This window comes from Canis lupus, chromosome 17 (assembly GCF_048164855.1).
Source record: "Canis lupus baileyi chromosome 17, mCanLup2.hap1, whole genome shotgun sequence".
In the NCBI taxonomy this organism is placed as follows: domain Eukaryota; kingdom Metazoa; phylum Chordata; class Mammalia; order Carnivora; family Canidae; genus Canis; species Canis lupus.
The window spans coordinates 4101263-4116979 of record NC_132854.1 but is presented as its reverse complement, the minus strand read 5'-3'; the positions used below and the strand labels follow the sequence as shown (position 1 = coordinate 4116979).

Here is a 15717-nt window from a genome sequence, read left to right as displayed (position 1 = left end):
CAAAAAATCATTGTTAGGTCCAGTGTCCTGAAACTTTTGTGTCCTTCTATGAGTTTTATACTTTCAGGTCTTATGTTGAAGGCTTTAATAAGTTTTCATTAATTTTTGTATGTGGTAGAAGATAAGGCCCCAGCTTCCTTCTTTTGCATGTGTGCCTTATTATTTCTTGTGATGTTATTACTTTGTTTTTGAAAACCTATATCATTAGGTATGTGCGATCTGTGTAAATTTTGCATCTACAAAAAAAAAAAAAATCTTCCCTTTGGTGCAAATCATGAAAATTAACAGAAAATTAAGGTAAATATACATAATCTTACATGAATTTGACTGTGCTTCCTAGAAGCAGAGTCTTGAGAGAGGGCTTGCGAAGCATGTGACGATATATAGATCTATAGAGGAAATGTTCATCAGGGAAATGCTGTTGGTGAGGGAAGCAAGGCTTTGAACAGAAAGAAGTGAAACAAAGTAGTCTTGGGTAAAGTCTAAACTTTCCAATTCACTTTGCTCTGCAGTGTAAATCACGCCAGAGAGTCGTCTCTTCTTAAGGGTACATGCTTTTGTACTTCTGTGGGTAGAGTCTTCCACTCCCTGGGGTACTGAGTCTGGCAGGGAATTCTTCAGGGGAGAGAACAGCTCTGAATCCTTACCAGCCAATACTCAGAGCAGCTGGAAGGGCGTGGCAGCCAGTAGGGGGATCTGAATAGGGGATTAAGATCACCTACCCGAATACAAAGACTATTTGAGGTCTTTGATAGGAAGCATCCCCAAAATTGCAAATATAAGCTGATGAATTTTTTTTTTAAGATTTTATTTATTTATTCATGAGAGACACACACACAGAGATAGAGAGAGAGAGAGAGAGAGAGAGACAGGCAGAGACACAGGCAGAGGGAGAAGCAGGCTCCATGCAGGGAGCCTGATGTGGGACTCAATCCCAGGACTTCAGGATCGCGCCCTGGACCGAAGGCAGGTGCTAAACTGCTGAGCCACCCAGGGATCCCCAAGCTGATGGAATTGAAATATAATTCTTAGTTGTAAATTCAGTTAAATACACATTATTGCTTATAAATGATAAAATATGCTTTCTTTTCACAGGGAAAACTATGGCACTATTTTTAAAAGATTTTATTCATTAGAGAGAGTGTGTGTGTGCACATGAGTGGGGGGAGGAGTAGAGGGAAATAGAGAAGCAGATGCCTCACTGAGCAGGGAGCCCGACACAGGCCTCGATCTCATGACCCTGAGATCATGACCTGAGTCAAAACCAAGAGTTTGGGATCCCTGGGTGGTGCAGCGGTTTGGCTCCTGCCTTTGGCCCAGGGCGCGATCCTGGAGACCCGGGATCGAATCCCATGTCGGGCTCCCGGTGCATGGAGCCTGCTTCTCCCTCTGCCTGTGTCTCTGCCTCTCTCTCTCTCTCTCTGTGACTATCATAAATAAATTAAAAAAAAAAAAAAAAAAACAAGAGTTTGAGGCTTAACTGACTATGCCACACACCCCACTAATGTTATTTTTATTTTAGCTCTTCTGATATGTATGTAGTGATAAGCCATAGTGCTTTTAATGAGCATTTCCCTAATGGCTGGTGCTGTTTGTCATCCACCTGTGTCAGTGAAAAAAGTCTTTCACGTCTTCTCCCATTTTCCAGTTGGAACATTTGCCTTTTTGCTGTTGGATGTTAAGTTTTTTACATGTTCTCGATGTGATTCTGTGTCAGACAGGTGGTTATCAGTACTTTCCCCCATTCTGTAACATTTTTCTTTACCCTTTCAACATGGCTTTCACATAGCAATGTTTTCAGTTTTGGTGAAATCCAGTTCATCGGTTTGTTTTTCAATTATGGACTGTGTTTTGGTGTCAAGACTAGGAAAGCAAGGTCTCAGTGATTTCCTCCTACGATCTTCCAAATGTGTTATAGTCTTATGTATTACATTCAGCTGTTTGATTCCTTTTGGATTCATTTGTAGAAGGTGTGAGGTTTGGATAGAGGCTCGTTTATTCCCTACTAATTCCCACCCTCGCTTGTTGGGAAGACTCCCCACTAACTTGATTTGCATTTTGTCACAAGTGGTGGGCCTCCTGTATGTGGTAATCCTCCCAGGTTCTCTCTCTCCTTTTTAAAAGATTTTATTTATTTATTCATGAGAGACACAGAGACGGAGGCAGAGACATGGGCAGAGGGAGAAGCAGGGAGCCTGCTACAGGACTCCATCCCAGGACCCCGGGATCACATCCTGAGCCAAAGGCCAATGCTCAACCACTGAGCCACCCAGGCATCCTTCCAGGTTTTCTTTTTCAGGTTGTGTTGATCTAGCTGTCTTTTCAACCAGTATCAATAACAGAAAATATTGAAAGGTACAGGTGGCAAAATAGAGTTCTTTCCTCCAAAACTCAGGGAGGGGATTGTTTACAAAGTTGACTTTTGTTACTCCTAATCTTGTTCATTGCATACTAGATTATTTTGTGTTTATTTTTATCTGCAATGTATTTCAAAGGTTTCTAGAGTACTTATCATGGTTCTGGGAGAGATACATGTTCAGTTAGAGACATAGCATCAGTTTTCTCTTTAATAGCAAGGGGACCACCTTGTCAATCACACGAGTGTGAAATGACATGTTTTAAAATTTTTCTAGACATTAGTAAGGCTGCACATCTCTTATTAGGTTTGAAAATGTAACTTTCTTCTTGTGTGTGTATATTGACTTGTACAAAATTCTGGCTAATGGCTGAGTCATAGAATGTGTTTGGCTCCCTATGAGGATAACAGTGTTTATAACAATAATTAGTTTTTCCTCCTTTTACTCATGTTAGGGTCCTTGTTTCTTTTCCTTTTATTTTCTATGCTGATGGAAACCTTCATTTTGAGATGTAATATAAGCAATGATAGAGGGCCTTCCTTTTCTACATTTGCAACAGAATGGAAAGTTTGAATAGCACATTTATAGATATTCTAAAGTTAGCCGTCTTTTTATTCCACTGACAAACATATGCACTGAGACTGTTTACACGTGTATGTGTACATAAAATTAATCTGTAACTCCTTTTTTTGTGATGTTTTCATTTGGTTTTGGTATCAAGCTTATACTAGTCTCAGAAAATGAGTTGAGGCAATTTTCATTTTTTCCTAATCTCTAGGAAAATTTTAGGAAAACAGGTTATCCATTTCTTCAAAGCCTGTGAAATCACTTGGGCATTGCTTTTGACTGTTTTATTTTTTTTGTAATTAGATTTTTAACAATTAATTAATGTAATGATTGTAAGTCCATTCAAGTTTTCTCTTTCTTCTTGCATCATTTTTGGTAAGATATATTTTTTCTGGATATTGTCCATTTACCATGTCTTTCTTCATCTTTACGCATCCTTTACTTCCTTTCTACCCATTCAGACCCTCACTTTGTTAATTATCTTCTTCCCTTTTTGTTGGACTTTGCTTTATTCTTTCCTATGAGGATGCTGTGGTCACTGATTCTAAGACGAGATTCTTTTCTAACATGTATATTTAAAACTGTAGATTTATTTCTATGCACTGTTTTAATTTCATCCACAAAATTTTTATGTAGACTTTCCTCAGCGATTGGCTATAAAAGAGTATGGTTTCCATTATGTTTTCTTCCCTAGACCTGCTGTATTTAGGATCAGTGTTGTGAGTTTCTGAACATACTGGGAGATAAGGCTATGCCTCTAGAGTTGATGTCCTGTTCTCAAGTGTGTTAAGAAAGTTCCTGTATAATTTCAGTTCTTCAGCATTTTTTGAAATTTGTTTTGTGGCCTAAGACATAGTCAGCTTCATAAATCATCCATGAATGTCTGTTCCCCTGAAAACTGGGTGCAAGTGTCTGTAAATGTCCTTAGGATCAAATTACCTGTACTTTTACCATTTTTTATTTCCCCTTTGATCTGGCAGTCATGGAGACATATGCAAAAAACTACCCACAGTGAGTGTGCCACGGCCTCCATGAAGAGTTTGGATCTCATTGAGGTGAAGGTATTTCTGATAGTTGTACAGCAGAATAATTTCAGGATTCATTTTCCCAGTTCCCTTTTCCTTAACTTTATTCTTTATATTTCTGCTTTGCTACTACACAACATCCTGAGATCTTGGTATGGTGTATAGGACCATAAGAGGAAAGCATGGGGCTCCTAAATTTTACCTAGATGTTCTATAATTACTTCTGAATATAGATCTTTGCTTTTTCTTTGATGTATTTTATTTCCTGGCTCTCACATTTTGTTATATGGAGATGCATATTTGTTGAGCAAGGATTTCTGGCTATGATAAATGTCTCTAATTTTTTATCTAGAATTGCAGCATAGACATATATATAGCCTCCCCCCACCAAGAAAAGTGAATGATAACGGTAGATTAAGAAATCCAATACTATCATAAACTTAGCTACACTGTGTCAGTCCAGATAATTTTGTGAGGAAGAGCGATTAGGTTCAACTATGGCACTATTATGCATTTCTATAAGAGCAGAAGTAATAAGCATGTGTTATCTACTATATGTTGAGTGCTGGGTCAAGTGGTAGTAATATATATGATATGTCTGCCAGCAATTTAATTAAATAATTTCATTAACAACAAGAAGAAAAATATTTAACATCTACTATCCCAGATACTGAGAATACTCAGTGGGTAAATTAGTCCCAAGTTCCTGCTTTTAGGAGGCTTCTAGATAGATAAGAAAATATATAGTGTAAGTATTTTAGTAAACAGCATTAGCATGAGTATAATATACATTCTAAGTATAATGCTTGATATTGTAGAAATATAATTCTGGGTGATAAATACTAAGGATAAAAATAAAGCAAGAAATAAGAATTGGAAGTATTGTCAGGAAACATTTGTAAATAGAGATAAAGAGGCCCATGAAAGCCTCATGAAGAAGGACATTTTGACAGAAGATCCTGAAGAATGGAGGATGCTAGCCGTATAGTCTCCTGCCATCAGAGAGATGAGTGTTCCAGGCAGTGGAAACAGCAGGTGCAAACACATTGTGCCTGGGGCATCTGTGGTGCATGGTAGAACCAGAAAGAACATGAAAGGAAGATCTCTGGTTCTCTTAACATATCCCATCTATACAATAGTTGGGATGCACAGATCCTCATAATATATTCCTAATAAAAAGAATTACCAAAAAAAAAAAAAAAAAAAAGAATTACCATTCATTGAGTACTTAGTGTCAGACATGTTTTGCAAACTCTGTCCTATTTTTTAAATATCCCAGCAAATTTGAAATATCGGCTCCTTTTGACAGATTTCAAAAATCTTAGAAGTGTTGAATATTTCACCCCAGGTCATAAATAGAAAATATGATATCTAAGATTGGAACTCAATTTTAATTTTTCTATTTTTTCTGTTAGTTAGCATTGCTTTCTGCAAGTGAATGATTTTGATGATTAAGAATTTTTTTATGATTAAGAAATTTAAAGTGAATGGTCTCTTATCTTCCTGTGATGACTCAGACTACAAATTGGTTAAATTTGTAGTCTGAGTCCAGTTAAACCTTCTGGACAAAGACTGTGACATATACATATATATTTATATATATATTTATATATATGTATATGTATATGTATATGTATGGGGATACATATATATCATATATGGATAAATAGATATATTAGATATATATATATAGTTATGGTTATAGTTATTTTCTCTTGAGAAGTGGGTAATTCTTGATGCTATCTGCTTCACTCACACATTGGAGATCTTACTGGAATATCTTTTCCTGTATATTTGTTGTTTCTGATGCAAATAAAGCCATGATTCTCCATGGTAGACTTGATGTAGTGATCGCTTTGAAGCCATCCTGTACTGTCTTTGGGAGAGTTCCTCTTCCTATCTCTTTGTTCAGTGACGTGACATTGGTAGTTTGAAACTGACTGTGAAATTTGCACTGTGGAAGTTCGCAGGCCTGACAAATCAAAGATTCCATTCCCACTGTATCAGGGCTGAGTGTTAAATATTTGCTAGAGCCTCACGTGGTAGATAGTAATGATGTAGTCTTATCATCCAAATTTCTACAAAAATTTGAATGTTCCCTTGGTCACCGTTCAACACTGGGGAAAAAAAATTCTGAACAACAGCATACCTCTAGTTAGATGACGCTAATTATTTTTTAAGAATTAAAACCCAAAACATCAGTACCTAAACACAATAGAAGTTCATTTCTTCCTCAGATACAAAATTAAGGGAAGGGCTGATTGGTGGGGGGTGCTCCAAACGGCAGTGGGGAGACTGAGGCTCTCTGACAAGTGGCCATCTTTGCTGTATGGCTTCATGGCCACCATGGTCAGAGGCAGCAAGCTGTAGGGGGGACAGAGTATGATAAAATGCATGTGAGCATTTTTTTTTTTTGTGAGCCAACCCTGGGAAGCTCAAAAATGACATCTACTCAGGTGTCAAAGGAGAAAAGAAAGCTGGTCTTCCCTAGTCAGTCTCTGCCACAATAATGCAAATATGTTCATTTACTATAAATGCATCCTGTATACTAATGAACTCATATATTATCGTGAGAATGAGGTTCATATAATGTTGAAGTTGTGTTAGTTAATGTATGGCTTTTTCTAGGCAAAGACAGCCAAAGCAGCAGGAAAGAATTACAGTTGTTACCAGGGAAGAGCCCTCAGTTCAGGAGCTGGGCAGGCAGGACCCTGTCAGCTCTACTATAGGACAGTTGAAAATGAGTGCCTGCCCAGGACTCCTGTCCCAGGAGTACAAACCAGCTGTGCCCAGCCCAGACTCATGTACTTCTTCTTCAGCCTTATCCACCTGCCTGCCTGGCCCATCCATATTGTTACCTGAGGTTATTAGTACACTGGTGACAAAGTTCCATAGGTTTTGAGTAGACTGCCTCAAAACTACGTTTCCCAGAACTACATTATTTTTAGTGTGGTATCTTACAGATTGACAGCAGCACATATACATGACATAGCTGGTCGACCTCTAATTACACAAAAAGAAATTCACAATGCCCATTGCATTTTTAGAATATAAACTAAATGAAAGTTTAAAGCATTTAAAATCAAAGCACGGGGAATTATTTAACAAGGAAATATGTTAAAAATTAATAGTTTATACATGTGTAGATTGAATTTCAACAGCCTTGGCATCTGATTTTCCAAATCATAAAGGAATTAATTTATGAACATCCCTCAGTGCTCCTTTTTGACAAACCGAGAGGATTGCTTGATGAATCATGAGCTGTCACTGCAGACTCCTTAAAAGTTAATTGAAAATTTCACAATAAGGGAGCGCCCGGGTGGCTCAGTGGTTGAGCGTCTGCTTTGGTTCAGGTCGTGATCTTGGGTTCTGCTATGGAGTCCTACATTGGGCTCCCTGCAGGGAGCCTGCTTCTCCCTCTGCCTATGTCTCTGCCTCTCTCTGTGTGTCTTTCATGAACAAATAAATAAAATCTTTAGAAAAATAAAGATTTCACAATAAGGCTTTGCTTACGAGCTCAACACTAGAGGACTGTTGTGTTTTTCAGGTTATCCTCCACCCTTGACCGCACGCTGCTCATCAGCATGTGACACCCTGTGATGTCATTGGTTTTACCTGCTCAGGTTTTCCAACAGTTCTGCTGATTCCCTGGGCACCTGCTGATAAGCTAGGAAACTCATGAAAGTCACAGTGTCTTGGGAATGGGAACCCAAGTGCAGTTTTCTGAACAGATTGGAAAGCAGAGGATATGGCCTGCCATTATTAATGAGTTCTCACAGATGATCTGCTTGTGATCATGGCTTTTATCACACAGACAGACTTCAGAGTGATTTGTTTATTTCACAACTGCTGCTGTGTCTTTGTGTTTAGGCCACTGGAGAGCAAATGTGTTATTAGTAGTTATTCGATGCTTCTCACATCACTCTTAGAAAGATTTTTATGAACATATATGATTCTAAAATATTGTCAAATGCTAACAAACAATAAGAACAAAATTTCCCAGCTCTGCTTCCCTTCCTGCCACCTCCCCCCCTCATATAGAAATATTAAATATCTGGCTGTAGAAAGTCACTATCTCTTATTCTGAGTTTCTTTTGAGCCTCTATGGAACATTCATGATTGTCATATAATCATCTCTTTGGTCTTAGACAAGTCATAGCCTCTCTCAACTTCACTTTTTTTATTTGCAAAAGAGAAATGGTCTTGCCTGGTGATTGTGAGAATAGCACTTTGCAGAGCATCAAGTGATACAGAAATGGAAACTGCCTTGTCACAACTTGGTGTCCTTTCAAAGGAGTTGGGCAGGGCACCTCTCCAGAGATGAAGCAGTGTGCCCTTTCTGAGTGATCTTTCCAGATATGACATACGATCAACCACATTTTGGAGCTTGTATAGTTACTTTTACTTGCTTGAGACTTACATCATAAATATATGAAGAGAAGAATCTATAAACACTTCTCTGAATCTGTGAGTTAGATTCTAGAATTTTCAGTGTTTTAATGTTAATTTTCTGCTAATAGTAAAATTTTAATCCAGTGGTAAATATATGAATTTGTATAATTCCATTATGGTGTTTTGGGTAGTGTTTATAAGGAATATTATCTTGAAAGAAAGTGAAGATTTTCACCTTCAGGAGAGAGAACTCAGTTTGTTAATCACTATGTTAATAAGACAGAGACCACAAGAGCAGTACTATTATTCTATCCATGATTTTGAATTGCCAAAAGAAAAATCTGTTTCATTGTTCAACCATTATGGTCTCTTAGAAATGGATATTACCAATCCCTAGGGAAAGTATTTAGCAATATATTGGTGGAAATAATCACTGTGTCACACAAACAGTTGATAGCCTACATAGCTTCTATTAACATTAAATAAGCAGAGTCATTGGGATACACAAAACCCATTTTATTTGGGTGTGCCGAAAGACTCCGAATGGCTTTCTGCCAAAATTTAACACACTAAGTTTAGTTGGCATTATTCAATGAAGAAACTTTAATGCATTGGTAGAACTTTTAGGCTTTTGCTACAGATCTAAAAAAAAATAAGAAAGGATGATTCGCTAATAATTAAGTTGCGTAAAACCACACATCTAGCTCTAATTTTATTAGTTTATTATCATGCGATCTTGAGTAAGACATCAGCTAACTTCTGTGCTTCTGTGAGCTGGGGTCTGCCATTTGCATGTCAAGCAACGAAGACCAGTGAGTGAGTCTCTCACTTCTGTGCTGGGCAATAGGCAATCAACTACACTCTGTAATGCTACTGTATTGATGTAATAGGTCTAGTGACATTCTCACTGTGTCTTTCGCAGGTTGCTTTCAGCTATGTAATGTTTTTCGAACCCATGAGATGGAAATTGACCAGTGTTTGCTGGAGTCCCTTCCCCTGGGCCAGAGGCAGCGGCTGGTGAAGCGCATGCGCTGTGAGCAGATCAAAGCCTACTATGAAAGAGAGAAGGCTTTTCAGAAGCAGGAAGGATTCCTGAAAAAGCTGAAGCATGGGAAGAATCAGAAAGTTCACTTTAACCTTGCTGACATGATACAGGATGCAATTATCCACCACGATGACAAAGAAGGTACATGACACAAAAGTTTTCTGATGCGGATTTTCATGGTTTTTGTTTGTTGTTTCCTGGTGGGGAGATGAAGGATAGTATTTATTTTATTTTATTTTATTTTTTTATATATTTACTTTTTATTGGTGTTCAATTTGCCAACATATAGAATAACACCGAGTGCTCATCCCATCAAGTGCCCCCCTCAGTGCCTGTCACCCAGTCACCCCCATCCCCCGCCCACCTCCCTTTCTACCACCCCTAGTTTGTTTCCTAGAGTTAGGAGTCTCTCAAAGGCAAAAGGAGAAAAAAATGAGTGGGAAATATCAGAAAGGGAGACGGAACATGAGGATAGTATTTCTTTTAAATGTTAGGGGCTTTTTAATAAAAAGATCTGAAATTGTCAGGGAAAAATCTTCTTTCTAATGAACGTAGTTAAAACTTCCAAGTCTCCTTGTAAAGATAAACGAAATGCAAAATTTTGGTAAAGTTGTTATATATTTTTGAAAGAATCACCTACCTGGAAAGCATGTGATTTCCTTGTGAATTGCTCATTTAAATTTTTAATGAAACTTTTTCTCTTAATGAAATTGTTTCCTTTGATGATGAGATTGTATTGAAAAACTCATTATCTCATTCATGGATAGGAATACCATAGGAATAGGAATTAGTTCTCATTTTATTATTCTTGTCCTACTTGGAGCTCTTCTTTTAATGGTCATCCCCTCTGTGGAGCTGTAAGCACCTCCAGGCACTCTCAGCCAGGTTCACTGCACCCTCCTACTTGTCCCAGGACATCCCAGTGGTGTTGAGTGAAAGAGGAGAGCAATTTGTCCAAGTTCACCAAGGAGTAGTTGTAAGAGCAAGTCTAAATTAGAATGCAGGCAGATATATGCCCTATACTGATTTAAAAGTCATGCAACAACAAAAAGATTAATTTGCAAAGTTATAAAATCTCTTGGTAAAATATCTGCAGGACAAATAAGGCCCAAGTTAGTGTTAAGAAAAATTAATAGTAGTAAAATAACAAACCCAGAGACCAAGAGGAACTATTTAAAATATGTAACATATAATATATTTAATAATATGTATTCTCTATTGTAATATTTTGGGAAAACATTGAAGTCATAAAACCTGAATTAATACTGAGGTAGCCATGTCACTTGGGTGATGGACAGGAAGAAATAGGAGTCCTGTTTTCAGAAAACCTCTAATTTAAGTAGAGAAGAAAAAATCCTCATAATAAAGTAGAAAATAATTAGTAAAAATGAAGTCTGGTAGAATGGGAAGGGTTGGGCAGTAGAAGGTGATCTTTGAGGGACTCCGAAGGAAGGAAAGAAGAAACCACATGCAGGCTGTGTGGTGAATAGCCACCCAGCCTCAATGCCCAACATGGAGATCTGTCTGAAAGGAGCAGGGGTGAGGAGGGTGGCTACTAAGGTGATTTGAGGAATATAGGATGATTGTGGATACTTCAAGGCCTGCTCTTGAAGCAGAACACAATGGGAGCCATTGCATGTTCCTAAGAAGAAACTTTTACATGCTGCAAATAGTGTTTAACAAAGATTAATCATGGATGTAGATCTGTAGGATACAAGAACTGACCCAGCAGATGTACTCCATTGGAAAATTGACTTAATTTATCAAATATTTAGTTAGTTTTTATTATGAGCTAGGCAGCTGTGAATGGGAAGGAGACAAAAATATCTATTTCTGTGATGCCCCATTGTCTGGTCTGTGACAATAAACAATAAGATAAAGTTAGATGCATAGTAATGATAAATAGGGAGGAAGACCTCTGGAGGGGGTGAGGAGGGAAGCATACAGGTATCTGAGGAGAAGCATTTCAGGTGAGTGCAGAGCAACTGGGGGGAGCATCCCAGCCTGTGGGAGGAGCCAGTGTGAATAAATGGGGAGCACAGAAGGCAAGACGGCAACATGGCAGGCTAAAAAGGTCATGGGAAGGATTCCGGCTTTTGTGCTCCATGAGTTCTGAAGCTCTTGCAGGGTCTTGAGCAGAAGAGAGACCTGGTATCACTTATGGGTTAACAGGACCAGCCTGGCTGATGCATTCTGACTTGAATGAAGAATTTTGAGGGCAGAAGCAGGGAAACCTTTGGGGAGGCTCTGTCGGTAAGCTGGGCATGAAATGATGGTAACTTGGACCAAAGCAGAGTGACAGCACAGTGAAAAACCATCAGTTTGGGCATATACTTCCAAGTTAGAGCTGACGGGAAATGCTGGTGAATGGTTGATGGGGAGTATTTCAGTTTATACTGCTGCTGTAATGAATTACTACTCCTTTAGTGTGTAATTGTAAAGGGCATGAATGTGTCCTCTTATAGTTCTGGTCAGAATTCCAGGGTGGGTCTCACTGGGCTGAAATCCAGGTATCATCAGGCTGTGATGCTTTTTGGAGGTTCCAGAGGAGGATTGCTTTCCTTGACTTGTCCAGTTTTGGCCATCACATTCCCTCAATCCTAGCATCTCCTCCATCTTCAGAGTCAGCAAGGGCAGATGGAGTGTCCCTCTCATGCTTCCAGTTCCTCCAGATTCTTTTTCTGTCTTTGCATCTCTCTGACCAAATTTTTTGCCTTCTTCTGTCTCAAAGGCTCACGTGGATCATGTTGGGTAATCTCTCTATTTTAAGGTCAGATCATCAATTAGCCACCTTAATTCTTTTTCCCAGACACTGTGACATATTCACTGGCATGACACTAAGGGAAAAATTATGGAACCCAGATCCTACCTGCCACAGGGAGTAACAGACTTAAAGATAGCACCAACTTTGTTTTGGCCCAAACAACTAGGAGGATGAGATGTTATTAACAGAGTTAGGAATGCAGCTAGGAGGTCAGAATAGGAGGGGGTGTCATGCTGGCTAGAGATGCAAATTGGAGAGAGATGAGCATATGGCATATGGACATCAAAAGCCCAACTTGAAAAAAAAAAAAGCCCAACTTGATTTTGGTTCAGGTCATGATCTCGGTGTAGTGAGATTGAGCCTCATATTGGGCTCCACACTCAGTGGGGTGTCTGCTTGAGATTCTTTCTCTCTCCACACCCCCAACTTGTGCAGTGCTCTCTCTCTTTCTCTCTCTCTCTCAAATAAATAAATAAAGTCTTAAAAAAAAAGCCCAAAGACTATATTTCACTTAGGAAATGAGTATAGATAAAAGTGTAAGCAGCTCAAGAATTCCCAAAGAATTCCCAAATGAGTTAGAACCACCAGGAGCAACAAAAAAAGGAAGGAGGAACATGAGGTGAGGGAGCTGTCCTGGGAGCTAAGCGATGAGAAATTTTCAAAGAAAGTGATTAGCTGCCAAAGATTGCTGCTCAGTGTTGGAGGGTGGGGACAGAATCGACCATTGCATTTAGAAATACAGAGTTTATCAGTTTTGGTGAATTGTTGGTAGCAAAAATTGAGTGGACAGCAATGGAGACAGAGTGGGCAAACAAAAATGGATGCAAAGAATAAGGAGACCTATTGATTGGAGTTTTATGTAGAGGGGAGAAATGATAGAAATGTAGAAGGAAAAGCAATGAAGAGAGCTTTTTAATGATGAGAGAAACAATAGCATGTGTATATGTGGAAACAAATCATGTTTTTGGGAGGGAAATACTGGTGACATGGAAGTAAGGGAAGAACATCTCTGGAGCAAGGGCTTTGTGCATGCATGCGCTGATGAGCTCTGGTCCTCTACTAGAGGGTTTGGTCTCGCTGATTTTATTTTTAATTCTAGTATGTCAGCTCTGACCATAGAGATTCTGATTCAACCAGGGTACTATTCCAGTGTGCCTCCAGTGCTGTACAGTGCAGAGAGGGTCAAGGACTTCCCAACAAGGGCAATGGGAGAAGAGATGGAGCCAAATAGTGGATGTGGTGATGGGAACTTCATGGTGGCTCTCTTACGGCCTCCAACACTTACTGATGATGGAATCTTGGTTGTCAGAGAAGAGGGAGGTTGGGGGGGCGGATAGGGCTGGCAGCTCCAGGAAAGAGGAGAACATGTATCTGTGGGAGGATCCATGGACCAGGGATGTCTGGGATGAAAAAAAAAAGAACTTACAGGTAGAATGATATATAAAAAACAGAAACAGAAGGATGACATGTGACTCAAAGTTTTCAGAAGTGAGTTGGCCTCTCCATTCCTGAGTTCTTATTCTTAGCTATTTACTTTTCTACCTTAAAAATTTCCTCTAGTTTTTAGAGTACAGTTTGTCCCCACTTTGCCTTCACACATTCTACATGTATAGACAGATACTATTTTTTAAGGAATATAACATAACCTCATCAATAGGCACTCAGATGTCCTCCCTACTTGAAATCATTTGTTAACTGTCAAGGCCTGGCCAGGACACATTAACACCTATTTTTAAGTGGAGTACATGACTGTGCAGCATGTATAGCATGTTGTTTGTATATGAACACTGATATAAACGATGCTAAAATCTAAGCAAGCAGTCAGATTTGATTTTTCCACTCAGAAGAAGCAAGGAGTAATTTTTGGTTTGAATAATCCATGATCAACTTTGAGTTGGGTTTTATTTTTTTAATTTTTTATATTTTTAAAGATTTATTTATTTATTTTTATTTAAAAAGAGTATGTGAGTAGAGGGGGAGGGGCAGAGAAAGAGAGAGAGAGAGACAGAGAATCTTGAACAGACTTTACACTGAGCACAGAGTCCAAAGAGGGGCTCTATCTCACAACCCTGAGATTGTGACCTGAGCTGAAAATTGAGAGTTGGACGTTTAACCAACTGAGCCATCCAAGTACCCTTTGTGTTGCATTTTATTGAAGAAATTGCTTTTGGGATTGCAAGGGTGATAATGAACTGGTCAGTAAAGTTCCCCATATTGCTTGGTGTAATGACCAGTAGAAGACATTTAAAGTGACAGGGACAATAGAAAGCAGAGGAAAAAAATTGCACACACACACACCCCCGCACAAAATGTTCTTTATACTGTTGCTTGTATGCACAACAAATTCTAATAAACCCTTCCTATATACTATCTTGTTTATTCTTTATGACAGAAATTACACAAAAAATATTTCAAAAGATTCTAGAGAAGAATGTCTTCAGGAAGACAACTTCTATCACTTTTTTACTTGTAGGAAATAGTTTCTATTACTAACGGAAACAAAGATGATGTTCAGTAACTAAGGTCAGCATTAACATCAAATGATGAAGAATAGTTCAATGACTTTTAGAACTCAACATGAAAGTTTGGCTTTCTAATCAATTGTTAACATTTTAAGTACATTATTAAATACATTATAATGTTAAATTAAGATATTTATCCACTTAGGGTTTTAGCTCGAGTAGCCTTAACAAAAACGACAGACATTGGGATGCCTGGGTGGCTTAGTGGTTGAGCATCTGCCTTCAGGTCAGGGCATGATCCTGGAGTCCCGGGTCGAGTCCCACATTGGACCCCCTGCATGGAGCCTACTTCTCCCTCTGCCTGTGTCTCTGTCTCTCTCTCTCTCTCTTTCTGTCTGTCTCTGTCTCTTATGAATAAATAAATAAAATCTTTAAAATAAATAAAATCTTAAAAAAAATAGACATTTATTTCTCAGGGTTCTGGAATTGTTATCCAAGGTCAAGATGTCACCAGATTTGGTTCTTAGTGAGAGCACTTTTCCCGGCCACCTCCTGGTAGATGACCACTTTCTCCTTGTATCCTCACATAGTAGAGAGAGGAAGTACTGGTCTCTTCCTTTTCTTTTAAAGGTACTAATCCCATAATGGAGGCTACACTTTTTGTGATTTCATCTAGCTTTCATTTCCTCCCAAAGCCCCCAACTCCTAATATCATCACCCTGAGGTTTAGAGCTTCAATATATGGATTTGGGAGGGGCACAAAAATTCAGTCCATAGTAGATGACATACTACTTCTATATTTGGAGCTGACCTAAGTATGAATAAATGAAATGTGACTTTTTGAGTTTTTCATCTTCTTTGGGAACTCCCACATGAGTACCAATAGACCTCACTATTTCCGAGGAAATGTTTTAATCTCTTGCAAATTTAAAGCATTTAATTGCGTTGAAAAGGTAAACATTATCCCCTCTTTAGCATATGTTTTACTTCTGGAAAAGTATCCAGAAAAAAGTGTTTATTTCATTATGCTAATCCTATTTTCATTTGTCTTTAAACTATTCAAATAGTGAAATGTACATGTTTGTAAAATTGAGACACTGAGGGG

General features: G+C 38.6%; 1 protein-coding gene across 1 annotated transcript in view; it reads left to right on the top strand.

Annotated features, from left to right (window-relative positions):
• Positions 1-15717, top strand: part of MYO16 (myosin XVI) — a 480319-nt gene that overhangs the window by 18082 nt on the left and 446520 nt on the right. The window contains exon 2 of the mRNA XM_072782401.1: positions 9264-9527. Within this exon, the coding sequence (XP_072638502.1) occupies positions 9264-9527 (264 nt within the window). The remainder of the gene's footprint in view (positions 1-9263; positions 9528-15717) is intronic.